Source organism: Urocitellus parryii, chromosome 11 (genome assembly GCF_045843805.1).
Source record: "Urocitellus parryii isolate mUroPar1 chromosome 11, mUroPar1.hap1, whole genome shotgun sequence".
NCBI lineage: Eukaryota > Metazoa > Chordata > Mammalia > Rodentia > Sciuridae > Urocitellus > Urocitellus parryii.
The window spans coordinates 6,562,983-6,589,154 of record NC_135541.1 but is presented as its reverse complement, the minus strand read 5'-3'; the positions used below and the strand labels follow the sequence as shown (position 1 = coordinate 6,589,154).

The window sequence follows — 26,172 nt, the reverse complement described above, 5'->3', positions numbered from 1 at the left end:
GGTAGTAAGTGGTGGGGCGGGGCTTCCGGTGCTCCCTCTTCCCCGCCCCCCAAGCCGGCCGATTCTCAGTTGGGTGGCTGAAGGTCTTGGGGATGGTAACTCTGAGGTTAGCAGCAGATGTCGCTGTCCTCAGTCTCCACCTATGTCCCGTACCTGGCTCTCACCAGAAACTCCTACTTTCTTTCTGCGCTTCCCAAAGCAAGACACACCCTGGAGGGAAAATACCTAGCGACCAGAAGTGGGGACCACAGTTATCTTTAGTCGCACCCACCTGAAGTCGAAGGCCGGTCTCCACTTCCCGGCTGGTAGCAGCGCGGCCACCCAAGTTGGGTCCCACCCGTTTCCTTTCGAGCCCCTCCCACGAAGGCTCCGCCCCCTGCGGTCGGACCCGCCCAGCGAGGCCCGGGTTGGCCAGCGCCGGGGGTGGGCGTGGCCGGAGGCTCCCGAGCGCCGTGTACGTCACCGAGCGGCGCCGAGGCCGCGGGCTGAGCCGGAGGCGGTAGCTGCCGGGCGGTTGGCTCCCGCATTGGGGCCCGGACCCGAGCCGCGGCGGGAAGCGAGGCCGCAGCCGGTACCGGGGAGGGGCGGGGAGCGGGATCCTCGGCGCGGGCGCTCCTGGTTTCGACCCGGCTCCGCCTTTCGCGTGCTGCGCTGTGCGCCCGGCCCTGCACGGCGAGCGGGTTCTCTCCGCGTGTGCGGCCCTGTCCTCCTGCGGGCGCCGCTCGGGCTTCCCTGTCCCCGGAGACAGCCGGGCGAGGGTCGATCGGGGCGCAGAGGGAGTCCCGGGCCGTGGGGCCCCGCGCCCTGCGGCCTGGTTCCTTGGTTTACCCCCTGCGCCCCGCCCCCTCAGGCCGCGGAAGATGACCACACTCACGCGACAGGACCTCAACTTTGGCCAAGGTAGGGAGGCCAGACCGGCAGACCCTGAGGGAGGGGTCTGGGCTTCGGGCTTCCCCGGAGCACCGGCGAGTGTCCCCTTTTACAGTGGTGGCCGACGTGCTCTGCGAGTTCCTGGAGGTGGCCGTGCACCTTATCCTCTACGTGCGCGAGGTCTACCCCGTGGGCATCTTCCAGAAACGCAAGAAGTACAACGTTCCGGTCCAGGTGAGCGCACACCGCAGGGTTGGGCCCCGGTGGCCCCAGAATCTCAGAGTGGGTAAAAGAATTTTATCCCCCCCCACCAGGCCTCCTCTTTCTGGTAGCCCTGCAGTTACTGGTAGCCCTGCTTACTGTAGAGCTTTCCCTCGCCTTCCCTTAGCCAGAATTTAGAGAACCTCAAATTAGAGTTGTCCCGGGGGCATAGTGGTATTCTAAAAGAGCTCCTGCAACCAGCATGGTGACATACAGCTACTCTGGAGGCTGAGGCAGGAGGATTGCACATCCAAGGCCAGCCTGGACAGCTTAGTGAGACCCTGTCTCAAAATAAAAAAGGGCTGGGGATGCAGCTTAGTGGTAGAGTGCTTGCCTAGTATGTGCAAGGCCCTGGGTTCCATCCCCAGTAGGGGGAGAGGGAACTAGCTAGCTCCTCAGCCAACCAGCCAGCCAGAGGGGAGCCTTAGTTTGGGGAGAGGATTCCCAGAAGCTTCCAGCACTTTCTTCCCCATTCATTGGCTCTTTAATGGGTGTTTAAGGTTAAAAGGCAGATAAAGCAGTAAACATGCTGTGCTATATCCAATCCCTAAAGTGCCTGTTCCATAGAAGGCACATTAGAATACATGACCACTAGATATTGGAAGTGGTACAAACTTAAAGGTTGTACAGGGAAAAGGAAAAGCCAAATAGCAACCAATATGTCGTAGGTATGTACTTAAGACTTAAGAGATGAAATAATTGAAGCTCAGAAAAGTTATGTAATTTTCCCAAAGCCACACAGCTCCTTAGTGCTTAATTTTCAAACTCTGATTAAGTTTGTTGAGATTCTCTGAGAAAATGGCCATGGGCACAAATATAACTTGTGCACAATTTTAGGGACTTTTCAGACTCTTTGAAAATCCCATTCCTAATGTTCCATTAAATGCTAGTGTTGAGACTGAATTATTCTTTGAACTTTTCTTTACCATGGATAAACTCATAATTTTTAGCCCCATGAAGGGAAGCCAGATCTCTTGGGCAGGGAGCCCTGGGGAGCTGCTGGGTTTCTGTTCAAAGGCAAGCGGTTGGGTGGCGTGTCAGTTTTCCCCCATGCTTCTGGCCTCAGCAGCCGTGTGGGGTTGTATGCAGATGTCCTGCCACCCGGAGCTGAACCAGTACATCCAGGACACACTGCACTGTGTCAAGCCACTTCTGGAGAAGGTGAGGGGACACCAGGCCCTTCCACCCTGTCACCCCAGTCTGTTCCTCTTGAGTGGACTCTGTGGGCCCCCATGGCTCTAATACCCAGAATCCTGTCCCCTGCACTCCAGAGACCACTCCCTACCAATCGACAGGCCCCAGGGCATGTGGGCCACATTTGGGGAGCCTTCTGCGGGGGGCTGGAGTCTGGGCTAGCTGGGCTGGCCGAATGGGGGCTGCCCCAGAGGGTCTGAGTTCCTGCCATGTCTGCCCCCCACCATAAGTTCTGTCTGGCCGGGGCCCCAGGCTTGCCTTTCCTTCCTGTCCTGGTCTTAGGCTTCCTGGGCCTCCACGGCGCCACCCTCTCCTCCCAGCTGTACCTCTCGTGTCCTGGGGTGCCACTCTCTGGGCTTTCAGGGAGCCTTGGGCTAATGGTGGAGGTGGCCAGGGAGTACCCTTTGCTACCTTCCTTGGGCAGGGAGGGGCAGGGGGGCAGGGTAGAGTGCCCGGCTCTGGAGCTCTGGTGCCTGTCCTTGCAGAATGACGTGGAGAAGGTGGTGGTGGTGATCTTGGACAAGGAGCACCGCCCGGTGGAGAAGTTCGTCTTTGAGATCACTCAGCCTCCGCTGCTGTCCATCAGGTGGGCTGCTGTCCTTGCCACCTGCTGGCTGGCTGTGACCTGGAGCAGTGACCCCTCTACCCCACTGAAGGCAGCCTCTGACCACCTGAGAGGAGAAATTGGCAAGACGTGCCATTTCTTGAGACATGTGTGGCTGCATCTTTGTGGACAGTACACAGTTGTCATGGACATCCTCCTGTGTTGCACTTAAAAATCCTAGCATTGAGGTCCAGAGAGGTGACACAGCTGCCCCAGAGTGCCCCAGTTTCCCAACTTAGCATCAGTCCATAGTGAACTAGAAGTTGGCCTTGGGCACGCGCATGCTTCCTATGGGAGGTCGGCACTGGACCTGGCACTAACCTGTTCCCACTGGCCGCATGGCCCCAGACAAGCCCTTCCCCTTCTGGCCTGGTGTGCAGAGTCCTGGCTGCGTCCTGGCTCTCCTGCCTGACTCCACACTGGAACCGCCTGGGAGGTCTCTGTGCTCTTCCTCCACTGTGTCGGGGGTGGGGGGCTGGGCTGGCATCCTCAGGGGCACTGCAGGGGCTCTGGGCCTGGAGGAGGGGTGCCTGCGTGACCGGAGACCTCCTCTCACTCTCAGCTCTGACTCTCTGCTGTCCCACGTGGAGCAGCTGCTCCGAGCCTTCATCCTGAAGATCAGCGTGTGTGATGCTGTCCTGGACCACAACCCCCCAGGTCGGTGACCTCCCCCTAGTGTGTCCCTGGCTGTCTTGGGTTGCTCTGTATTCCCTGTTTGGCTATACCCACCCTGGTCTTGACCTTCGTGCCCACCTCCTGGGAAGCTTCCCTGATTGACTGCACCTGGCTTCAGCCTTCTAGCGACTGTGTCCCCTCTTAGCCCTCAGCGCACACTCTGCACCATGGGGTTTCTGAGCCAGCTGGGGAGGTGGGACAGGGCTGGGCCCAGGGCAGGCTCCTGGTGGCTCAGTCTTGGTCAGACTCTCGCCTCTCCAGGCTGCACCTTCACAGTTCTGGTGCACACGAGAGAAGCTGCCACCCGCAATATGGAGAAGATCCAGGTCATTAAGGTGAGATGAGAGCAGTCTGGCGGGGACAGGATGGCCACTGGGGGGCTCTGAAGCACGATGCCACAGCTGCAGGCATGAGTGTGTTGTGGCTGGTGTCCTTGGGTGCTGGCAGCAGTGCCTGGCACCCGGCAGGTTCCCATGAGTGTTAATTGTGTGGCCGTGTGCCTGGTCCTGCTCCATCTGGGCACCCAGAGCGGAGAGGAGCCCAGATGGAGCCACATGCTGGGGCTGCCAGCTCATCTTGCCTCTTCTGAAGTGGGGGTTCTCAAGGGAGGGGTCCTTACCCACCCATTTCAGATTCAGTGCTTGAGGCTTGGAAATCACTGGAGTTTCCAGCCTTCCTGGTGGGGAAGCCCGTGAATCTACATTGCCAGCAGCTCTCCAGGGATTCTGAGGACCCCAGCTCTGGAGGGGAGGGTTTGCAAAGGGAGGGCTGGCCAGGGTCCCACTGTCCCACCCCTCTTTGTGGGTAACCTTCCTAGGACTTCCCCTGGATCCTGGCAGATGAGCAGGACGTCCACATGCATGACCCCCGGCTGATCCCCTTGAAGACCATGACATCAGACATCTTAAAGGTGAGCTGGCTGAGGAGGTCCAGCCCAGAGCCCAGGCTTGGAAAAGGACTAGGGAGGCTCCGCCCCTTCCCCCTCCCTCCACCTTGGGCAGAGACCACCTGCCACCTGTGAGCTCGCCAGGGGGTGGCAGTGGCCCTCACTGAGGCTGCCTGCTTCTTCTCATTAGATGCAGCTCTACGTGGAAGAACGAGCTCACAAAAGCAGCTGAAGTGCACCTGCCACCCTGATGAGGGGGTCCCCAGCCCAGGGCGGCGCTGCAGGGCCACCCAGACTCCAAGTGCTCTTACTGCCTCTGTGTACAGATGCCACCTCCAGCCCAGGGCTGCTCAGGCTGGTGGCCTTCATGGACAAGGCCTCCCTAGGAGGGCAGTCGGGACGGTGGGACCATGATGTCTTGGTCTCTTGGCTTCGGCTGGCCAACACTGTCTGTCTCAGATACTGTGCTGTGAGTTATTTCAATAAAAGGGCCCCAAGGGCTGACTGGGCTGTCACTCACTAGAGCAGGGACAAGTGCAGCGAGCCAGCCTGGGCTGCTTCTCTGAAGGGGTGCCAGCACCCCACCCCACCTGTGAACTCAAGCCCAGGCTGGTTTCGCTGGAAACATTTATTTTGACAAAACATCAGCACTGTGTGACCATCTGCCCAAGGCTGGAACTGGGGCTGGAGCTCTGGGGCAGGGACCTCACTGCGCACTACAGGCTCAGCTCTTGCCTGGAGGGACCCTCCCTTTGTCCTGGACAGAAGATGGACGGATGGCTGCAGATGACCACAGGCTGTCCTCTGGCCCATGGAGATGAAATGGGAAGGGCCACTAGGAAGCCTCCCCCTGTCCCTGCAGTGTCTCAGGCAGAGTCCCGGAGGGAGCCGGGTTCCTGCTGGTCTTGGGGCTGATGATGATGCTGCTGTTGGTGACACGAGGCCCATACCAGCCTGCCCAGAACTGGGTGTCCTTGCCCCCGTGCTGGAACAGGATGTGGCGGACGCCTGGAGGGTAGTCGGAGAAGGTGTGGGAGACCTGGGGAGAGGAGGTAGCCACCGTTACTGGGGACGGAATGAAGAGGGGTGACCCTCCTCCAGCCAGGTCCCGCCCCTGTTTGCTGCCATCCTGGTGCTGGGAGAAGGATGGGCAGCAGGTGAGGCCTCACCTCTGTCCACGTTGCGTCGTTCCACTGATGGACAGTCACGGGAGGGGGCTCGAAGGAGGCCAAGACGATGTAGTCGGCGGAGGCCAGCTGCACCCGGATGTGGTAGGAGCAGCCACAGTCGGCCCTGGCAGCGAACCTGGGTGGGGTGGGGGGGGTTCAGCTTCCATCAAGAGCCACCGAAGGCTGCCCCGGGGGCGGGGGCAGGGGCAGGCCAAGCCCAGGACCTGAGCTTGCTCCCTCTACCAGCTGCTCTGCCCAGGAGGCCCACCTGGCCTTGGCACTCCCTGTGCCCTGGGGTGCAGTCTATCCATGGGGAGCCTTAGTTACCCCATTTGAGAAAACGGGCAGCCTTTGAGCATTCTACCAAAGATCTGACCCCAAAACAAAAAGGTCCTCTACAGAGACCAAGGCCCCATCTGTCTAAGTTGTGTCACCTATGTCACAGTGGCCCAGAACATTCAAGTTGGGGACCTGTGTGGTGGGGGCTGGCAGAGCTCACCTCTCCTCAGTTCAGCCACCCTTCAAACATCACCCCTTCTCTCTCAGAGGTGGCCCTGGGACCTGCTGGACCTGGTGCATGGCCCAAGCCAGTGCCAGTGCCTCACAGTTCTGTGTGGGCAGGAGCCCGGGCAAGTGCCGTGGGATGGGCGGGTGCAGCCGGTGGCAGAGCAGGTGCAGAGCATGCCTGAGGCCGAGCCCTTCCCCAAAGCCGTAAATTCAGAGAGCTGTGGGTGACCAGGGAGAAAGTGTGTGGAGGTGCCCACAGAATCCTGCTGCTCCCAGGCCTTAGTGACTATTTTCATCCATAGGCCTCAGTCTCCCATCTGCAAACGGGCCAATGTGTCCTGCTGACTACATCGTGGAGAGGGAGGGGGACTGGGTGCTGGGTCCCTAGCCAGCAGCCCTAGCCCCCAGGATGCTGCTGGGATGGCAGGGGCGCTCACCGTAGGCTCTCTGACCCAGTGACTATGGCAGGAGAGAAGGAGAGGGTGTGCAGCGGGGACACTGGCCATGGGCCCCACTCACCAGTCCTTCACCACGATTTCAGGCCGGAATGTGTCCAGCAGCTCCTCCCAGTAGCCCTCAGCCTTGAGGTCCACCAGCTGGGACTTGAGGCACATGCTGAGAGGCAAAGGGCAAGGCTGTCACACCCATATGTGCTATGCAGGACTCTGGGCCCAGTGAGGTGGCCCAGGAACCCAGGGGCTGCTCTCAACCGCTACAGGACTCCATCGTCCACTCGGGGACAGACCCATGGGAAACAACATGTAGGTGATGTGACCCGCTTAGGCCTAGGCAGCATCTGATCCCAGTTGAAAGGCCCAGTCTCCTGGTGGCTGTGGAGGGCCTTCTGTGACTCCACTCCTAGATCAGGACCGCCCGCAGACACCCTGCCTTACCCTACTGCCCCGCGAACTCCTGGCGGCCTGAAACTCCTCTCCCCCTGCCTGGACATGAAGCTTACTGGCTCCAGGAAGCTGTGGGCTCTGAATGTGTCTGGGAACTGCCTCCCCCAAGCTTCCCGAGGCCCTCAGGTAGGCCTGAGGTTTGCAAAGGTGTCCTGGTCCTCAGCCCTCAACCCAAGCCTGCTGGCTTCAGCCCGTCTTACCCGTAGGAGGTGACAAAGTACTTCTTGACTTGGGGGTCAGGAAAATCTGTGCCATGCTCTCCAGGGAGGCTCTCCACCTTCCAGTGGTCCCCCCCATTGGAGTCGATTCGCCAAGACCCCATATCCTCTAGGAGAAACGGAACTGAGGTGAGATCCCTGCGGAAAGCTGAGGCCCACCTTCCCCAGCTGGCCGGCTTTCAGGCCAGTGACACTGCAGCCAGGGTCAGTCCCCCACCAGCTGAAGAGCATCTCACCTGTGCCTCGGGGCCCCCAGTACATTCCCATCTGGGTCCCCGTGCTGGGCTCTGACCTGGACTCATTCCCTCCCGCTCTGTTCTGATCTGGCTTGGCTCCTAAGGTGCAGTTCAGTTCTTAAAATTAAATCTCAAAAGAGCCTGTGAGAGTGCTTGGTCCCCAGGACTGATGTGAGTTCCATCAATGCACGCCACTCACTTGACCACTGGCCTCCCCTGACGTCCAGGTGGAAGAGGACGTCAATTAACTGCATAACCACAATCCGGGAGGACTGGCTGGAGGGTTTCAGGGAACCTGTTATTCCAATATGACTCTACCCGTGGCAAGAGTGGCCAGTGGGGACAGGCACCCTGGGCTGGTGGCTGTAGGAACCCTGTGTTCAAGGACCTCCATCGAGTAGGCTCAGCAGGTGCCGGGCGCCTCCTCCTCACACTGAGCTCAGAGGAGCTGAGCAGGCGACAGTGCCCCAAGCAGAGAACCAAGAGAGTAATGCAGAACCACGGGGGCTAGGCTGGTCTGAGCTTAGGCTCAGGGAAGATCCAGCCAAGCCTGGGGTGACTGCTGGCAGACGCAGGCCCAGCCCCAGGCTCTGGGAGGCCCCATTGGCGAATGGGCAGCTTATGAACAGAATCTGGAGCAGGCAGGAAGAAGGCTGGGCACTGGCAGTGGGCCTCTGAGAGGGCCTGAGCCTTTGTTAGTCAGGACTGGACCTCAAGACTGCCAGTTCCAGATCTCCGGGCATGTCATCAGGGCCCACAGCCCCCGCCTAGCAAATGGAGCTGCCCTCAAGGTCAATGAGGACGAAGAGAAAACCAGTGGAAAAAGACCTAAGTGCCCGGATGAGGCCTCTTAATTGCCACTGTGTCCTGAAAGGAGCCTGGTGCTCTGGGCATGGTAGGTGCTAAGTGAAGGAAGGAGGAAACAGACACAAGAAACCCTCCTGGAAAACACAAATGTACTACAGGCGACACGACGGTCCCAAACTATGACTGGAGTCACCTCTGGATCCTCACTCTTTGCAGAGGAAGGTTACCACGTCTGGAATATCCTCAGACAAGTACAAGTGCCGGGCGCAGAGAAGGCCCTGGAGAGCAAGGCAGCTTGTGCTGAGCTAAGGGGACAGGCAGATCTGCAGCGTGTTCATCCAGCAAACATCTCTGGGCACCTGCCACGCGAGGGCATCTTTGTGGGCACTGTACAGTGGCTCATTAGGGCCTCTGGAACTTCAAGTTTGTACCAGAGGGGAGAAAACTGTAGCGTGAACAGTGCTGCTACAGGGCGGTAAAAGGTAGGCAACAGGTGGGAGGCACTGTGTTTAGATGTGAGGTCAGGGCAGGTCTCTGAACTGAGACCTGAAGAATGGAGAGGAGCCAAGGTGTTAGGGGACTGGAATAGCAAGTGCAAGGGCCCTGAAGTTCAGAAAAGCCAAGGAGCCATCGCCGTGGTAGCCCCAGCCCACCTTCAGCACACGGGTTGCGTAGGAGGTTCCTGCGGAGGCTGCACAAAAAGTAGAAGATCTTCCAGTCGGCCACAGGCTGGTCCCAGTCCTCTGTGACAAAGCCCTCGCGCAGGCATTTGCGCTTCCAGAGGGTCACGACGTCGATGAGGTCTCGCCAGAGGCTGCAGACAGGCCGGCAGTGCAGCAGCAGCTGGCGGGCAGGCACGTGCGTGAACAGCTCCAGCAGGATGTTCTCGGGCAGCTCGTTGATGCTGACCAGGGCCATGGCGGTGGAAGGTAGTGTGCACCCAAGGGCCTGCGGGGGACAGTGGTGATGAGCCCAGAGCAGCCAGGTGGACCCTGAGATCCAAAGGACTGGCTCTTCTCCACTCCTGTTTCCTCTTTTGTGAAAACAAGGCGTTAGGGAGCATTCCCAGGGTCTTCCCACTGCACAGGGGTGGTCCCATTTACACACATTAGGAAGAGTAAATAAAAGTAATTAAGATTTTAGGCACAGAGCAGGGCACGGCAGCCCACCTGGATGGCCCCAGCTACTTGACTTCAAAGGCTGAGGCAGGAGGACAACAACCCCAAGAGTTCAAGATCAGCCTGGGCCAGGTAGTGACCTGTAGCTCAAAAAAAAAAAGATTATTTTCAAACCCCAACTAAAAAATAATTGTTCAATTCTGAAGCCAGGTGCCTGGGTGACCTGTCCTAAGAGTTTGCTGGGGCCACCTGTTGTATGCAGGTTCTGCGAGGTTTTCGTGATGGTCCTGCACTACTGTGAATTCAGAATATAGAAATCCAGCTTCCAGCCGCTGACTAATGTTCCTGGGGGAGGGGCTGCTGCTGCAAACAGCTTCCCTTTCCCAAACCGCTCCCTTTGGCCTGGAATTCAGATGAGGAAACACACCCGGAGCGACCCTGCAGCAGTGGCTGGGCTGCCTTGGTGTGTCTGGCCAGGCCACTGGGAAATCTGTAGCCTGGGGGCTCCGGTGGGTGAGGGTAGGCTCTGCACTGTCACTCTGATGAGCCTGGTCTGCTGACATCTGGGGACAGAGTTCTCCGACCACGGATCAGAAAAGAAACTCGCTGGCCTCTTCTGATTTGGCACAGACGTGGCCAAAAGAGCTGCCTGGTCTTGTGAAACTCCCATCCCAGATTGCGGAGGGATGCGCACCCTGGCTCCTGTGGGAGCAGCATTTCAGTGGGCGGGGAACAAACTACAGGAGACAAGGTGCCGGTGCCTTGTGCGAAAAGCCTTGGCGGAAAATCGCCACCAGGCCGGCACGGTGGCCAGCTCTTCCTACCCCGGGCTTGAAACTGGGCAACGTCAACTTCAAAATGCCCCCAACTTCTAAAAGCACCAAACGAGCGCCAGGCGGGGGCGCCCTGGAGCGCGCGGCGCCGGGTCGGTCTCGGGCTTCGGTGGCGCTCTGCCCCGCCTCCGAGTCCCCCTCCAAGTCCCCGGCCACCCGCCCCGCGGGGCGGTTCCGAGGTCGCCGCGGCGTTTCCCGTGCGCACTCGCGCCGGCCAGGACACCGCCTCCGGGGAGGGCTCCCAGGTGCCCGCAGCGCCCGCGCTCCCCGCGCCCCTCTCCCGCGGCGCCGGGCGGGGAGGGCCGGGCGCGGTGGGTCCAGTTGCCGTCCGCGCGCCGGGGCGCCGAGGGACCCGCCCCGCCCGCGCCCCCTCCCCGGCCGGCGTCCGCGGGCCCGGTGGCCGCCCGGTGCCCTCCCGCGCGCGCCGCTCCTTCCCGACCCGTCCCCCTGGGCCGCGACCTGGGCGCGGGGCCACCCGGCGGCGGCAGCTCCGGTCAGCCTGGGGCCTGCGCCTCGCCGGCGCCGTCCGCTCTCGCCCCGCCCCGTCCGCCCGCGTCACGCGCCGCGCTCGGGCCGCCGCCCGCGCCCCCACCCCCGCCCGCCAGCCCGAAGAGGAGCCTGGGGTCCCCGGGGCCCGCCGCGCCACCCGGAGGCGCTCGGCGAAGACCATCCTGGCGTCTCGCGGTCGGGGTGGGCGCCGCGCCTCCCGGGATCTCTCGGCTGCCGGCGTTTCCGGAGCCTGAGTCTCCCTCTCCAGGCGGTGGGCAGCTCGACAGCCGGCACCCACCTCTTCCCCGCTTCCTCCTTCAGCAGGGGAAGCCCAGTCGGCTGCGTCTCGGTCCTGTCCCGCGCTGGCCACGCCTTAGACTTCTTTTCACCTGTTTACCGCACACGGTTGGAGGTGGGGCCAGTTCTAAGCCCTGGATTCGTGGCCCCCTCCCCGGAGGGCCAGAGCTGACATTTTGGGTTTGGGCTGGGCTTTTCGTAGGCCTCAGCTGATGCAAAGATAAAAACCTCTTGTGTGTGTGGTTGTTTTTTTTTTTTCCTTCCTTGTTAATTCACAATAATTTATCAAGCACCCATTTCAGACGGCGGCTGAGAGGGTTGCGCAGGCTGAGCACCGCACGAGGGCTGGCCCAGCAGCATGGCTCCAGTCAGGGCTGCGCCTTCTCCATGGAAGGTGTCTTTTTCCGCTTGGTCCCACCTAGCATGGCCCCAATTAACTCATAATTGAGTGTCATAAATTTAACAAGTACTTACTAAGCACCTCCCTGTATGCCAAGCACAGCTTCAAATGCTCTGGCCTCATCCAATGTCAACAGTGGCACTGCTCCCAGCAGCAGGTGTGCGAGGGCTGCCCAGAGAAGCCCATCCACGGGCCCAGCCCTGTGGACGCTGTGGTGCCTGAAGCTTCGGGAGTGCAGTCTGTTGAGGGGTCTGCCCCACGACCGGCCTGTGAGGAGCTGATTCCAGAAATGTCAACCCCTCTCTACTCTGGACAGAAGCCACACTAGAGCCTCTGCAGGTCCAGGCAGGGCACCCAAGAAGTTTGTCTTTCCCTCCAGAAGCCACAGGGCACAGGCTGGCTGGAACACTTTTATTTGGCAGCATGCGGCAGGCAAGGTCAGGAGGACACTGCTGTCCTTGGTGGGGCACTGCTGGGGTGGGTTTTACTTTGGGGGGGTAGTGCTGGGCTGGAATGATTTCCAAGCTGTCGGGAGCGTAGCCGGGCTGGAGGTGGACAGCTGGTCCCTGAAAACCATCTACCCTACTCATCCAAGGTTCACGTGTCCCAGCCTTGCCCCCACTAGCCTGAGTCACCCTGTCCCCCAGGACCCACCTGGCTGCGGGGCTTCGGTGATGGTAAGGGCAGCCCACACCCGCCTGCAGCCACCCTACCTGGGGCCTGGCTTGTCACCTCAGACCAGGTCAGAGCCTGGGGCCGAGCCACCTCTGGTGAGCAGGCAGAGTGAGGGTCAGGGGTGGCCACAGGGCAGAAGTGGCTGGCAGAGCCTGCCTCTGCTTCTCAGACCTGTCATCTTTCAGATCTGTCATTGTGACGGCTGTCACAAATGTGACAGGTGTCTTGCCTGCTCCTGCTCCAAAGACCCCCAAAGGACCCAGAGAGAAGGGCCAGGGCGAGGTACAGGCAGACGTGGCCCGGCGTCCCCGCTGGAGACCCCTGTCCAGGAAGCCTGGGGATCCCTGCCCCTGCCCTCAGGCTCCGTCTCTGGGAGGGGCCCAGTTAGGCCACCCCTGACCTCAGTGGGGAGCGGGCCCCCAGCATGGGACAGCTGCCCAAATCCAGAGGCTCCACAGAGAAGAGGTGAGTGGGGGCAGGGACACACTGAAAGGCTGGGGACACCTGGCTTCCGCCTCCCCTTCCCAAACTCAGCCCTCTCCGACAGCAGTTTACCAGTCAGGGTTCAGTTGATGGGGGGCCAGGGGGCGTCAGGGCAGCGGGGGCCCGATGGTGATGCTGCTGTTGGTGACCCTCGGGCCGTACCAGCCGGCCCAGTAGTGGGTGTCCACGCCGCCGTGCTGAAACCAGATGTAGCGGACGCCGGGAGGGTAGTTGGAGAAGGTGTGGGAGACCTGGGGTGGGGCAGGCAGAGGGAGGCCAGAGGTCAGGGCCACCCCCAGTGGCACTGCCGGGTGGGGGCTGGGGAGCCGCAGTCCAGTCTCCAGGATGGACCAGGAGCTCCAGCCCCCACTCTGTGCCTGGGGCAGACGGCCTCTCTCTGTGACTTGCCTTCCTCATCTGTCAAACAGCAAAATCCCACCCAGGCCACTGGGCCCAAAGGACCTGACAGTGTGGGCGCATGGCCAGGGTAAAAAGCACAGGATACTGGGGCTGGGCCGGGGGCTCAGGGCAGAGCGCTCGCCTAGCGTGTGTGAGGCGCTGGGTTCGATCCTCAGCACCAGTAAAATAAAAAAGTAAAGTGATAAAGTGATAAAAACAGTAAGAATTAACACTGCAGCCCCTCAGCCGCCCGGGAGCGGCTCCTCCTAGGGGCCAGCGTCCTGTGCGGCCCCTGGCTAGTGCACGGGCGGTGCGGACAGCATTCCTAGCACTGCAGCAAGCTCCCGGGACCCAGCAACAGCCTGCAGGACCACGGCCCGGCCCGTCTCTGTCCATCACGTGACTGGAACAGCCGGCCCGGTCACATGGTGACAGCAGGGTGGAAGGCTGAGTGGCAGTGACAGACAGAGGCTGGTGAAGCCTAAGGACTCTGTACCTGGCTGCTTCAGAGGGCCCGGGCTTGTGTAGGTGACCCAGGTGCCCGTCTAGGCCCAGGTGCTGCTCAGCTCACCACGGGACTGTGTCCAGGTAAACGCACGCAAGCCGAGCAGGACGGGGGGCCCTCAGGACCCTGAGTGGAGACCTGCGCTCTTGGACATAAAACGGGGTCAGAGCCCGAGGAATCAAGAAGGCCCGGGTCACGCTGCTGTGAGCGGGGACCCTCTGTGGTCACAGCTGAGAGCGGTCATCTATGGCAGCCCTTCTGGACAGTTTGATCTCGTGTCTCTTTCTCTCCCCAGTGCCAGCCAGTGCTGCACCTGGGAGCTGCCCCTGCCCAGCTTGCTGTCTGAGGGCGTCCCTGGTCACTGACTTCCTCCTTTTCTGAGGGAAGACTAGTCCAGGCAGCAGAGGGGCCCAGGCGGGAGGCGGCTGGCTCTGAGCCCCACAGTGGGAGCCCTGGGCCCGCCCCTGCCTGCCAGGCCACGCACCTCCCTCCATCGGGCGTCGCTCTTCTGCTGGATCATCACTGGGTCTGGCTGGAAGGTCCCCAGAGGGGCGTGTGCGGAGGACAGGAGCTGGACGCACAGCTGGTACTTGGACCCGCAGTCTGGCCTGGCTGCGAACCTGTGGGCAGAGGGAGGCCCATGAGGGCCTGGGAGAGTGGGGGCAGGGTGGGGGTGGGGCGCCGGAGTGGCAGGCCCCACCCAGACCCTCGCCCCGGGCACTCACCAGTCCTTGACCTGGATGTCCGGTCGGGTGGTGTCCATCAGCTCCTCCCAATACCCTTCAGCCTTGAGGTCCACCACCTGGGACTTGAGGCAGGTGCTGGGGGCGGTGGAGGGTGGGACGGGGCTGGGACTATCCCTCCCAGGGGCGGGAGAGACCCCAGGGTGAAGTGACTTGGGCTCCCCCCCGAGACCCCCGATCTTACTAATAAGAAGTCACGAAGTATTTCTTGACCTGGTCATTGGGGAACTCCTTCCGCTGGTCTTTGGAAAGGTCCTCCACCTTCCACTCATCGCCTCCGTTCACATCCAGGCTCCAGAACTCAAAGCCCTCTGTGGGAAAGCCAAATTCACCACGCGGGGACGACAGTGGCCACCTGCTCCCCAGGCCCTTCCTCCCCACTCTTCTCCCTGGGTCTCAGCAGCCCCTCCAGCCCCATGCTGTGGGTCACTGCAGATCAATATTGTCCACCACAGGTGCTTCCTGTGTCCGAGTCTAGGTAAGTGATTTCCATTGAGAGTCCCGGGCAAAACCCACCAGACCCCTTCTGTGTCAAGGGCAACACAGACCCTGGTCTCAGACAAGCTCTAACAATACTAAGCTGTGTGATCTCAGACAAGTTACTTTCACTCTCTGAGCTTTAGTCATCTCTGTAAACTGCAGTCAAGAATGCAAAGACACTGGGTGCAGTGGCACACGCCTGTAATCCCAGTGGTTCAGGAGGCTGAGGCAGGAGGATTATGAGTTCAAAGCCAGCCTCAGCAACTTAATGAGGCCCTAAGCAACTCAGCAAGACCCTGCCTCTAAATAAAATAGAAAAAAGAGCTGGGATGTTGCTCAGTGGGTGAGTGTCCCTGGGTTCAACTCAGGTACCCCCCCAAAAAAGGGGGGGGATGGGACGAGAAGCGTCTCCTGCAGAGTGGCACATATTTAGCTTTTGGGGCCCTGTGCCATTTCTGTCACACAGGGTTTTTTCCTTGCTTCCTTTTTTTTTTTTTTTTTAAATAATCTTTGTAAAATGTAAGGTTTCCCTTCACTCCTTGACCACTTCTGGTTCGAAGGCCATGTTTTGCCGAACACTGGTCAAGAAGAACGTGCTGGGAGGGCAGGAGCACAGCTGGCAGCAGCTGTTTTGTCAACACTTGACACTAGAATTTGACCATGGAACAGAGCACAAGGTCGCCATCCCACCCGGGTGACGAAGGAAGGAGGGGGTGGCTGTGGAACCCTTGTTTTGCCTGTGGGGGCACCACGCTGGAAAGACTGGGTATCCCCTCTTCTATAAGCAGAAGCCCATGTCCTCTAGGGCAGTCTGAGGAGTCCCAGGCTAGAGTCTGAAAATGAGGTCCAAAAAATGTGCCTCCAACTTATGTCTTGGGCACAACCAGTCCCCACTGGACAACAGTTCCTTTCCTAGGGAAGGTCACTGGAGAAATAATTGTGAGAGTCGAATAAGAAACAGCATCCTTGGCCTCAGTCTGTCCACCTGAAAAATGGGTGCATGGACAGTGCCCACCTCTAAGGGTTATCGTGAGAACATAAAAGGACTTAGCTACAGGAAGTGGTCGGTATGTGTCAGCTGCCTCCGTGTGTGTTGGGGCACGCAGACCTCTCTCACCCACCTTCAGCACACGGGTTGTGCAGGAGGTTCCTGTGGAGGCTACGGAGGAAGTAGAAGATCTTCCAGTCGGCCACAGGCTGGTCCCAGTCCTCGGTGATGAAGCCCTCGCGCAGGCACTTGCGCTTCCAGAGGGTCACCAGGTCGATGAGGTCTCGCCAGAGGCTGCAGACCAGGCGGCAGCGCAGCAGCAGCTGGCGGGCAGGCACATGGGTGAACAGCTCCAGCAGGATGTTCTCGGGCAGCTCGTTGATGTTGCCCACGGCCATGGCGGTAGCTTCTGGACACCCCCTGTGGTTATTGAAAAGCCGCACTACAGACCTGGCCGTCTCCCCAGAACCCGCTATTTGCAGCACCCAGTAGTGGTGGAGGTTCCCATCCCAGCTGTCATTGACTGTGTCAGGAAAGTCACTGTGCCTGTCTGAACTTCCGTCTCCTCCTCTAAATTTGGCCAAGAACAGTCCTTCCTTCCAGGGGTCATGGGCAGTCTAAGAAGCATGGGACACAGCAGGTGCTCAACACAAGGTGGGCTCTGTTTTTTTTCACTGACACCTCAGAACCACCTCTAGGGAGACTAGGGAGGTCCAGAGAGGTTGAAGGAACTGCCCAAGGTCACGCAGACAGGGGCAGAGGGGAGAAGGAGCCCGGTGCTTTCTGAGTCTAGGGCTGGCCTTTTTCAATAGGCCCGTCTTTAGCGGAGGAATAACAGTGCCCAGCGCAGGGCACCTGGGCCTGTCCAGGTCTTCTTCATCCTCTCCCTCTCCAGAGGAGAGGAGGGGCAACGCTGGAGGGCGCTGGGGATATAAATCACTGTCCTCAAAGGTCCAATGGGCTGGGCGACTTTCCCAAGATCACAGAGAAATGCCCTGCCTCGCTGGGACTGGAGAGGGTGGGCCAAGGGCCAGGGCCCTGCCTACCTCCCCGCCCCCACCCCATGGCTAGGCTCAGCCCCAGCCCCCCAGAGCGACTGTGGCGCCCCATTCCCACCAAAGTCGGGACCGGACCTCAGCGCGTCGATGGCGACCTCAGCTCGCGCTCCCGGCCCTGTCGCGGTGGGCAGCCGCCCTGCGGCGCCGGGACAAACCCCGCGGCCTGGGCCTGGTCGGCGCCGAGCCTCCCCGGGCGCACTGCGGCGCGGCGAGAGCCACGGAACCCACAGCCTGGCGCCCACGGCCGCGCCCCCTCCCCACGGCGCTCCGCGTCCCCACCGCGGGTCACCTGCGCTCGTCGGCCGCTACGCGATCCCGCTCGGCCTCCGGGGCTGCGCAGCCTGGGCCAGCGGTCGCCGAGGATGCGGCCCCGCCCCGCCCCGCCCGCAGGCCCCGCCCACCCAGGTCCCGCCTCCACCAGGCCCCGCCCCGTCCCCTCCAGACCACGCCCCGCTCCCGCCAGGCCCCGCCCCGCCCCTGCTCCTCTTCTCTCCGTGCTCCTCTCCCCTTCCCTCCCCGCGCCGCTCCAGCCGGGGACGCGCCCCGCCGCCGCGTAGGAAAATTACCTGCGCGGGGCGGAAGGAGCCTCCCACCCCCAACTCCGCCCGGGCCGCGCGCCCCGCAGGTCCAGGCTCGCCCTGCCCCCTCGCCGCCTCGTCCCGCTGCCACCGCAGGGGCGAGCTGCGCGACACCCCACCTCGGACCCCCATCCCCCAATCAAAAAACCGACTCTGACCTTTGCCGGCCTCCCGGGTCCACCGAGGAACCCGCAGCCTCAGGCCTCCGGCCCGACGCGGGGACTGCGGGGCGGCCGGGCGCCCGGCCAAAGGCGGGGCGGGGCGAGCGCGGGGACCTTTAAGAGGCGCTGCCGCCCGGGCGCCCCGGTCTCGAGCGCGGCTGGACTCCTCGCCGCCGCCGCGAGACTCGGCACCCGCAGCGCTCCGGCTCCTCCTCCTCCCGCGACCGCGCTCCGCAGCGATGGACGGAGACGGAGACCCAGGTAGCCGCCGCCTGGACCCGCTCGCTCCAGCCCGGGAGGGGAGACAGGGCAGGCGGGCCAGTGCCCCCGAGGGTCCTCGGAGAGCGCGGGGTCCCCGAGAGCCGGCGCGCAAAGTTTCACGCAAGCAAAGCCCTTGGACAGCCTCGAGGCGGGAGGCCTTGAGGAGCGACAGGCAGGGAGGGAGGACTGCTGGGTTCCCAAACTGGCATTGCACTCCCCCGTTCCGCCTGCTTCCTGAGGGTTTGTGGGACTGGGGGCTTCTGGGCGGAGGAGCCCCCAAGCCTTTTTCTTCCATCAACTTCTTCCGTTTGTCCGCTCTGGCCCGTCAGCTGCCTGGACCCTACGGGTTTCTTGGGGTTTCTAGCCTCTCCCCACCCATTTCAGTCTTCCCCTGGGGCTCCCTCTGGGTGGCAGGAGGAACTGAGGGACCGCTCCCCAACCTAAGGTCCTCCAGATTGCCCAGTCATCTTTGCTGGCACCCAAGACCCTCCCCCATTCCTCAGCTTCCTGTTGGGCCTGTAGGGGTTGCCTGCTGAGTCAGGGTGGGGACAAGACCTCCCTGCAGTTTGCCCTTACCCAATTCCTCACCTCGCGGGTGGCTTTGGCAGGCCATGAACCCATGCACACCCAGGTGGCCAGGCCCCCTCTCCTGGCTCTGAAATTCCAGCTCCTGCATCCCCCTCCCAATCTGTGGCCCCCCCATGTCACACTTTACCAGCCCTGGGCCTGGTTTTTCCCAGGGCCCAGTTATTCCTGTGGACTCCAGGGCCCCATCCAGGTGAGTGAATCAGCCTGGAAGCAGCTTCCAGGCCCAGATAACTTTCCTCCAGCAACAATGTGAGGAGTTGTGTGAGCGAGAGTGGGGGTAGGGGGCTGTAATCAGATCCGGGGCCTCAGTGCCAGGCCAGGGGGCCAGGAGAGAGGACTGGGCAAGGTGCACCTTTCGGGGGAGCATCAGGTGTCCACTGGGGCCAGGGCAGGGCAGGTGTGTGTGTGGAGAGGTGAGGACACTGGGCCCAGCTCCCCAGAGAGCTGTGGGCAGCAGAATGGCCAGGCATTTTCCTTTCTGCAGTGTGACCTGGAGAAGCTGCTCAGCCTCTCTGGGCCTCAGTTTTCTCTTTGCCAAAGGGAAGGGGTGAACCCATATATCATTAAAATGTGACCTCAAAATGCTAATCACAAAGAAGAGAAAGGGCAGCACTTAGTAAGGTTCACTGAGTTCCTGAGGCCTCACTGTGCGCACTGAGCTCTGAAAAGGAGGTCAACCCGAGCTGGAGGTGCTGGTGACATCAGACTTGGGTCTAGGCTCTGCTACCTGTCCCTTCCCCCACCGCCACCTTGGCTTTCCAGGGCCCAACCTTCAGGAACTCCCCATCTTAGTTCTGAGAGTGGTGGCCTCCCCGCCACTAGCTGTCCCTCCTCCAGAGCTCCTGGGCACTGCATCTGCTTCCTCAAACTCCCATGGCCCAGCAGAGGTGGGCTGGGATCCAAGACATGGTCCAGCCGGCCACTGCTGACACTGCTGGCCCTCTGCCTCCAGTTCACAGTGTCCTCCCCTACTCCTTGGGGGATTTGAACATCAGCACCATCAGGATGGCCGTTTCCAGATGAGAAAACTGAGGGTCAGGGATGGAGAAAGAACGGGTGACAAAAACTTCCTTTCCCAAGCCCCTAGAACATTTTCTTGTATGATATACTATTTCCCACCCCCAAGTCACTCAGCAGTGGCTGGTTGGGGGCAGTGGGTCTCCAGCCCCTAATCTTCAGGTCTAATATTTCCTATCCTAATATTACCTTTAGCAGGTCACTTCGCATCTCTGAGCCTGATCGTTTTCACTTGGAAAATCAAAACCACAACTGTGCCTAAAAAATAACCCAACACATTATTTTGTTGGAACAGTGTGGTCAAAGGTGGCTCTAGAGCCAGAGTGGGCTCCAACACAGGTCCAGCTACTCATTAGCTGTGGATCACTGCTCTGTGCCTCAGTTTCCTCATCAATGAAATAGGGGCAGCCATAGGCTCAAGATTCTGCTGATTCTAGAATAATTGAAACGTTTAAAAACAGCACTTGACGTTTGCTAAGTGCCTGATAAACACAAGCTCCTGAGAGCCCCAGGCAGGATCCTGTCTCCCAGAACTGATTCGGGTGAAGTCAGTCTAGTGCAGAAAAAGCTCATCAAGTCATCATACCCCAGGCAAAAGCTAGGAAGCCCTGGGAGGCCTCTGAACTTGGGCTGTGAGAGAATGTACTAAGGGGAAGTTTGGAAGGCTTCCGGGAGGAGGGGAGGGGAGCAGGGGTCCTGGAGGGTGTTTAGGAGGACTGAAGGGATTGCTCTGGGACAACGCTATCCATGGCAGCCATCAATTACGGTAGGGTGGCTGCTGTCGTTTGTTCAAGGGTGGAGTTTCCCGCCAAGCAGGGGAAAAAGACCCATGTGGCAATTATTCAGACCTAGGGGACCCATCTTAGTTCTGCACCCTTGGGCTTCCTCCCTGTGCCTCGGTCTGGAGTCCCAGCTCTGTGCCTCTGTGCCTCGGTCTCTGTCCCCAGCTGTGGTTGCCCCAGGGTGGGTGGAGGGCCCATCTGGGGCGCGGAGGGGGGACAATCTGGAGGTCACAGCCGCCTCTCCCCTGGTCACAGAGAGCGTGGGCCAGCCGGAGGAGCAGCCGGAGGAGGCGTGTGTGGAGGCCGAGGAGGAGCAGCCCGGGGAGGAAGAGGCATCAGGCGAGGAGGAGGCGGCGGCGTACCTGGCGGAGCTGCCCGAGCCGCTGCTCCTGCGCGTGCTGGCCGCTCTGCCGGCCGCCGAGCTGGTGCAGGCCTGCCGCCTGGTGTGCCTGCGCTGGAAGGAGCTGGTGGACGGCGCCCCCCTGTGGCTGCTCAAGTGCCAGCAGGAGGGGCTGGTGCCCGAGGGTGGCAGCGACGACGAGCGAGACCACTGGCAGCAGTTCTATTTTCTGAGCAAGCGGCGGCGCAACCTGCTGCGCAACCCGTGCGGGGAAGGTGAGGGTGACGTCCCTGGCCCCGCGCCTGGGGAACGGGCAATCAGTGCCAGCCCCTCCTGCTGGCGCAGCGTCACAGGAGATGAAGAGCTTGGCTTAGGGCCTAGCACCCAGCAGCCCCTGTTAGCAAGATTACTGACAGCTCCCCGGCCACCTGCTCCTGGGGGGCCTCTTTCCCAGGGGGGGTGGGTGGGACTGGCCCTGTGGACAGCCATCCCAGGGGAGAATCAGGAAGTGCCCACCACGCCACCCCCCATGGTCTGCACACTCCTGATTCCGTGAAAGTACCACGTTCACCCTGTCCCCCACTGTAGTGGTCAGAGCCAGCCCTGCTGCAGCTTCAGCAGGCACTGGGTGACCAGGGTGGGGCTATCGTGTTCCTACAGAAGACTTGGAGGGCTGGTGCGACGTGGAGCATGGCGGGGACGGCTGGCGGGTGGAGGAGCTGCCTGGAGACAGTGGGGTGGAATTCAGCCACGATGAGAGCGTCAAGAAGTACTTCGCCTCCTCCTTTGAGTAAGAAGATGGTGTGGGGGAGGGCGGGTGTGGGGGGCTCCTCTGTGTCCTAACTCCAGTTCTTCCAGGTGGTGCCGCAAAGCACAAGTCATTGACCTGCAAGCTGAGGGCTACTGGGAGGAGCTGCTGGACACCACCCAGCCGGCCATCGTGGTGAAGGACTGGTGAGAGTCAGTGGGGACCTCTGGATTGGGATGGGGAGGGGAAAGCCGAGGGGACACCACCTCTAGTGTTGTGATCCTGGGGGCCACAAGTCTGCAAGCGTTGACAGCTTCCAAGTTCTTAGGAAAGGGTGGAAAGCCATGTCGGCCTGAGTTTCAAATGTTGGCACAGGCAGGTCGATAGTCACCGTCTGAACAAAGTGACTCTGTGAGCTGGCTTTGGCCGAACTGGGGTTTAGTCCTTGTTTTGGATCTTGGGCCAGTTCCTTTCTCTGTTTGGCCTCGGTTTCCTCATCTGTGAAGTGGGTCGCTGGTCGCGGGGTAGGGACCCTGGGCGCACAGGAGACCTCTGGGAGAAGGCGGGTCCCCAGCCGCGCCCAGCAGGCCCGGCGCTCTGTCTGGCAGGTACTCGGGCCGCACGGACGCGGGCTGCTTGTACGAGCTCACGGTGAGGCTGCTGTCGGAGCACGAGGACGTGCTGGCGGAGTTCAACAGCGGCCAGGTGGCGGTTCCCCCGGACAGTGAGGACGGCTGGATGGAGGTGAACGGGGCGGGGACAACGGGGCGGGGACGCCTGGGCGGGCGCGGGCGGGCGGGCGCAGGGGCGCGCTCCTGCAACCGAGCTGCGGCTGCAGGTGGGTCGCCGCGCGGGACCAGCCCTCGAGGCTGACGTCCTGCATCCTCCCTAGATCTCCCACACCTTCACCGACTACGGACCAGGAGTCCGCTACGTCCGCTTCGAACACGGGGGACAGGACTCCGTCTATTGGAAGGGCTGGTTCGGGGCGCGAGTGACCAACAGCAGCGTGTGGGTGGAGCCCTGAGAGCCCCCTGCTGCTCCCAAGCCGCCCTGCCCCGTGGAGCGGAGGCCGGGGTGGACAAGCCTTAACTTAGTCGCCAGCACCTCGCCCAGCCGTGCCCACCTCGCCCCGCCATGCGCGCCCCTCCGCTCTCCCAGCCCCACGCGGCACCTTCGCTGGCTCACATTCGCTTCTGTCGGCGGCAGCTAGTCGTCGCCGGCCGCTTCTAGGGTGTAAGATCCGAGGGGCGCGGGCCTGCTGCTGAACCCGCACCCAGCACCGTGCCTGCCACAAAAGGGGGTGCAGAATAAATATTGTTTGTCCAAGGAGGGAATGAATGAACAGCGGATGAATGGGCGCCTCTCCCTGCCCGTCCGTCTCCCGAGGCCCCGGCCCAGCTTGGAAAAATACTTGGTGGGGCTCCAGCTGCTCCGGTTTCCAGGGCTGCTATGGAGCCTGGGCAGAGTGGCCCGACAAAGGCGGAATTGTGAGGCTCAGGAGGTGGCGAGCTGGGCCTGGCGCCTGACTGACACTCGAGCTGCCCAGAGGCCAGAACAGGGCGGGGGGCTGCCCTCCAGGCCTCTGTGGGCAAAGTGATCATTCCTGGCCTTGCTGCACCCGCCCCTACGCCCTTTTGGAAGACAGGGTGGGCTCCCCTGGGCCCAGGGACAGAGGAGAGTGGCTGGGGGTGGGGAGGGTAGCCTGGCCTCCCTGCCCCTTCACGGCCTCTTCAAGCTGTCCTTTCTGGCCCAGTGTGGGATTGGACAGGAGTCATTAGTCTCTGGTCTCGTGGTCATTTTCCCAGCCCTGTCCTGGGGCTAACCCCTGTCTCCCAATTGGGGGAGGAGCGGTATGAAGGGTGTGCTAGGCTGTGGATCCTGGCCCAGCCTCTGGATCCAGCCTCCCAGCAGCTCTTGAACCCAGTGACATCCAAGGGCAGTGGGTGACTGGTTGGGGCCAGTGCAGCCAGTAGCACCTTCTAGACCCCAAAGGTGGATGGGAGTTTCAGCTCCCTACTTGGGTGGGGGGCTGTGGTTCAGCTCTGCCTTGACCCTGAGCCTAGCGCCACCTGCTGGTCGGGGCATGCAGGGCTCCGGTTGGCTGGCAGCCATTGGCCTTGGGCTCAACTCACTGTCCCAATCCTGGAGCCCCAGCCTGGGCCAGGCCCTGAAGTTCAGACGTTCTGTTCCAGGAAGAACCAGCAACCTGGCAACATGGAAGATGGGCACTTGGGCAGGGATGTCAGCCTCAGGCTGAGAGGGGAGAAGGGCCTTGACCTCAGGGTCCAGGGGAAGCGGAGCCCTTGGCCAAGGGAACCGCCATCCTGCCATCCTCGCTGGAGGATCCCCAGGGTGATAGGGAAGGCCCAGTCCACACCCTCCCGAGTTGCCAGTCACAAGGGCCAGGTCCCTGCCTGGGGCCCAGTGGGATGCGGGCGGGTGAAGGGAGACACCCTGTGGTTAAATACACAGCAGCAGGCGAGAGGCACCTTGGGCGCGGGATGGGCTGCGAGGGCAGCGGCCGGAGCCCATGCGCCCTGGAGGAACCTGCAGGCACAGAGTGGCGGGGAGGCGGGGGTAGGGGCAGGTACGGGGGACGGGGTGTCAGGGCAGGAGTGTGGGAGGAGCTGCAGGGGGAGCCCCCTGAGCTGAGGGGCCCCTGTGCATCCAGGAGAGAGGCCCTGGGGGCCCCGGGGCTCTGGCTGGGGATGCAGCGGTGGGAGTTGGCCTGTGGCCTGCAACCAAAGCCAAGTGCACCCAGAGCAAGGGTGGAAGGAGGCGGGACAGGCCTGGGGTTGGGATGGATGATGGGCAGGAGGGGCCGGGGGACCAGGGGGGCTGGGGGGGCGGGAGGGGCAGGCCCCACAAGGCCACCTCCAGCCAACTGCCTGGTCTTAGAGGAAGGAGTCAGAAGCCCACAGGAGCCTGAGGGGCATGGAGGACGGGCTGTGGACCCCTGTCCATGAGTGGCGGTCATTGGAGGGACAGTTGGGTTCGACAGTGGCATTTAGTTCAGGGAGACCAGAGGTCTCAGGTGGCCTCTGCGCTGTCCAGAGGTTGGTGCTGCAGGGGAAGGTGGCCTGCCCAGCTCACGGTGCATGGAGCACTTCCTGTCGTGCCTCCATCTGTCCAGTCAGAGATGGGGGCAGGAGAGGGTGTCACCACTCCTTCTATACCTGAGGAGACTGGGCACCAGAGAACTGACCCCCAAGTCCAGCACAAGCCCAACACAGCTGCACCAGGTTCCAAGTGCTCAATTGTACTGTCCCCACCCTAGAGGGCAGAGCCAGCCCTATGTGTGACTGTCACAGCAAGTCAGATCAGTCTGCTGTGAGAAAAACATTGTGTTGTCCAGCGGGGACATCCCAGGGCTCTCTCTGGCCAGTGGGGTCAGTTGGAGCCAGAGACGGCAGACAGGGGCTGCATATTCCCTCCATATTTATTGAGCACTTACTATGTATTGGGCAATGACTCTGCTTTCCTGGAATATGTCATCTAGGTGGAGGAACTAGATGAAGAATCAGACAGTCACCAGCATGCTGTCACAGGTACACAACAGGTGGAGTTTCATTTACATAGATTTATCATATTCTTATGAAATGGAAACTGTTATTTCCATTTTTATTAACAGATGAAACAAATTTAAACAGAGAAGTTCAGCAACTTGCCTGAGGCTATGCAGCTAATGAGTGGTATCTCCTTAGCCACCAGGCACTTGACCTCTAAAGTAAACAAAGAGTGAGCACAGTAGAGTGCTCCTCTGACCAAGGTAATCAGGAAGGACCTTTCTGAAAAACTGGCTTTGGAATTGAATGGTGAGGAGGATCAATCCATTTCCCTGGGGGAGTACATTATAGGAGAGTCAAGTTCAAAGGCCCTGGGGTGGGAATGAGCCTATTTACAGATCAGAAAGGCAGCCAGCATGGCTGGAGCAGCAAGTAGGGAAGTGACTTGACACGAGCTGGGAGAGGCAGACAGGTAACCCTGCGTCTCCTGAGGTCCTACTGTGTGCTCTGCCCAATATGCTGTAGATGCTGGGGAGCAGATGTGATGTCAGTTTCCTTTAGGAAACTTTGCTCTTTCCATCAGAAGCTGGATGGGGTGGGAGTCAGGCACCAGTAGCTGAGGTTATGAAGCCAGGCTTCCTGAGAGTGGCTGGGTGAACAGGGTGGTGACCATGTGCTGTGGACAGTGACGGTGGCAATGACGATGGGTGTTTGCTGGGGCCTCGTGGCTGCCAGCTCCCGAGCTGAGAGCACAGGCCCCTCTTGCCTGGGCAGTGGCCTCTTTGGTGGGTCTGACGTCCCCACTTCATGGAGAACAGAGCAGGTCTTCAGAGGTGGGAGCTGCCTGGGTCAGTTGACCAGGAGGCGGGCAAGGCTGGGCTTCAGGCTCGGCCTGAACCAGGTCGCCGTGGGCAGGATCGAAGACAGAGCAGGGGAGGAGCCAGGGGCTCCCAGGGGTGGGAGGTGACCAGGACAGAGGCCCCAGGACTTCTGTGGGTGGCGCTACCCCCAGGCAGCGGGAAGGGGTGCTGGGGTCTCTGGGCCGCTTTGGTTAAGGGGTCAGAGGAGGTTAAGTGAATTTCCTCTTGGATTTCGTGGTGGCCACCTCCAGTTGACCTTCTGTGGCACTGTGGGGCATTCTGTGCTCCTCTCTTGTGATTCATGGCTGCGCCAGTCGAGGCTGGATGTTTGGGTGAAGTCAGGGGAGGGAGGCAGAGGCAGTTCCTCCGAGCACCACTGGGTGGCAGCATTGTCAAGGCGGTCCCCAGGCTGGGCGCCTCCGCCCGGTTGGTCGGGATTTGAAACCCAAGAGGAGTCTCTCTCAGTTGCTTGGGGGCTGAGGCGGGTCCTCAGGGGCTGGTTTTGGAGGCTCTGGTAGCACAGGGACTGCA

The 26,172-nt window shown here is 61.0% G+C and overlaps 4 protein-coding genes across 6 annotated transcripts; 2 read left to right on the top strand and 2 right to left on the bottom strand.

Moving 5' to 3' along the window:
* The first annotated feature begins 482 nt into the window (after window positions 1-482).
* Mad2l2 (mitotic arrest deficient 2 like 2) lies at window positions 483-4,987 on the top strand. The gene is made up of 9 exons (XM_026397941.2): window positions 483-571; window positions 851-900; window positions 986-1,104; window positions 2,221-2,292; window positions 2,811-2,911; window positions 3,492-3,586; window positions 3,866-3,939; window positions 4,422-4,514; window positions 4,681-4,987. The coding sequence occupies exons 2-9, from the start codon at window positions 861-863 to the stop codon at window positions 4,720-4,722; spliced, it is 636 nt and encodes a 211-aa protein (XP_026253726.1). The 5' UTR covers window positions 483-571; window positions 851-860; the 3' UTR covers window positions 4,723-4,987.
* Window positions 4,988-5,112: 125 nt separating this feature from the next.
* Fbxo6 (F-box protein 6) lies at window positions 5,113-10,815 on the bottom strand. Of its 2 annotated transcripts, none has more exons than XM_026397939.2 (6): window positions 10,740-10,815; window positions 8,983-9,277; window positions 7,269-7,395; window positions 6,686-6,781; window positions 5,660-5,795; window positions 5,113-5,529 (listed from the first exon to the last, which is right to left on the bottom strand). In XM_026397939.2, the coding sequence occupies exons 2-6, from the start codon at window positions 9,245-9,247 to the stop codon at window positions 5,326-5,328; spliced, it is 828 nt and encodes a 275-aa protein (XP_026253724.2). In that variant the 5' UTR covers window positions 9,248-9,277; window positions 10,740-10,815; the 3' UTR covers window positions 5,113-5,325. The 2 variants fall into 2 exon arrangements, with proteins under 2 accessions (XP_026253724.2, XP_026253725.2); XM_026397940.2 differs by lacking the exon at window positions 10,740-10,815 and adding an exon at window positions 9,499-9,662.
* A 1,057-nt stretch (window positions 10,816-11,872) lies between these two features.
* Window positions 11,873-17,164, bottom strand: Fbxo44 (F-box protein 44). 2 transcript variants are annotated; one of them, XM_026397899.2, is made up of 6 exons: window positions 17,087-17,164; window positions 15,873-16,159; window positions 14,456-14,582; window positions 14,254-14,349; window positions 14,013-14,148; window positions 11,873-12,875 (listed from the first exon to the last, which is right to left on the bottom strand). In XM_026397899.2, exons 2-6 carry the CDS (start codon window positions 16,135-16,137, stop codon window positions 12,732-12,734), a joined length of 768 nt encoding a protein of 255 aa, XP_026253684.1. In that variant the 5' UTR covers window positions 16,138-16,159; window positions 17,087-17,164; the 3' UTR covers window positions 11,873-12,731. The 2 variants fall into 2 exon arrangements, with proteins under 2 accessions (XP_026253684.1, XP_026253685.2); XM_026397900.2 differs by lacking the exon at window positions 14,254-14,349 and having other exon boundaries at window positions 14,485-14,582.
* A 521-nt stretch (window positions 17,165-17,685) lies between these two features.
* Fbxo2 (F-box protein 2) lies at window positions 17,686-22,512 on the top strand. The gene is made up of 6 exons (XM_026397960.2): window positions 17,686-17,797; window positions 20,440-20,799; window positions 21,185-21,314; window positions 21,383-21,478; window positions 21,881-22,016; window positions 22,165-22,512. The coding sequence occupies exons 1-6, from the start codon at window positions 17,776-17,778 to the stop codon at window positions 22,297-22,299; spliced, it is 879 nt and encodes a 292-aa protein (XP_026253745.2). The 5' UTR covers window positions 17,686-17,775; the 3' UTR covers window positions 22,300-22,512.
* The last annotated feature ends 3,660 nt before the right edge of the window (window positions 22,513-26,172 follow it).

Excerpts from the sequence above, each read along its gene's own strand:
- Fbxo6 (XM_026397939.2), bottom strand. The coding sequence starts at position 9,247 with ATGGCCCTGGTCAGCATCAACGAGCTGCCCGAGAACATCCTGCTGGAG. Across the intron at positions 6,782-7,268 it reads TACTTTGTCACCTCCTACGG|CATGTGCCTCAAGTCCCAGC; the intron begins GTAAGACGGGCT and ends TTTGCCTCTCAG. Across the intron at positions 5,796-6,685 it reads GAAATCGTGGTGAAGGACTG|GTTCGCTGCCAGGGCCGACT; the intron begins GTGAGTGGGGCC and ends CACCCCACCCAG.
- Fbxo44 (XM_026397899.2), bottom strand. The coding sequence starts at position 16,137 with ATGGCCGTGGGCAACATCAACGAGCTGCCCGAGAACATCCTGCTGGAG. Across the intron at positions 14,149-14,253 it reads GACATCCAGGTCAAGGACTG|GTTCGCAGCCAGGCCAGACT; the intron begins GTGAGTGCCCGG and ends CTCTGCCCACAG. Across the intron at positions 12,876-14,012 it reads GCGACGCCCGATGGAGGGAG|GTCTCCCACACCTTCTCCAA; the intron begins GTGCGTGGCCTG and ends GCCCCACCCCAG.
- Fbxo2 (XM_026397960.2), top strand. The coding sequence starts at position 17,776 with ATGGACGGAGACGGAGACCCAG. Across the intron at positions 21,479-21,880 it reads GCCATCGTGGTGAAGGACTG|GTACTCGGGCCGCACGGACG; the intron begins GTGAGAGTCAGT and ends TCTGTCTGGCAG. Across the intron at positions 22,017-22,164 it reads GTGAGGACGGCTGGATGGAG|ATCTCCCACACCTTCACCGA; the intron begins GTGAACGGGGCG and ends CATCCTCCCTAG.
- Mad2l2 (XM_026397941.2), top strand. The coding sequence starts at position 861 with ATGACCACACTCACGCGACAGGACCTCAACTTTGGCCAAG. Across the intron at positions 3,587-3,865 it reads CCTGGACCACAACCCCCCAG|GCTGCACCTTCACAGTTCTG; the intron begins GTCGGTGACCTC and ends TCGCCTCTCCAG. Across the intron at positions 3,940-4,421 it reads AGAAGATCCAGGTCATTAAG|GACTTCCCCTGGATCCTGGC; the intron begins GTGAGATGAGAG and ends TAACCTTCCTAG.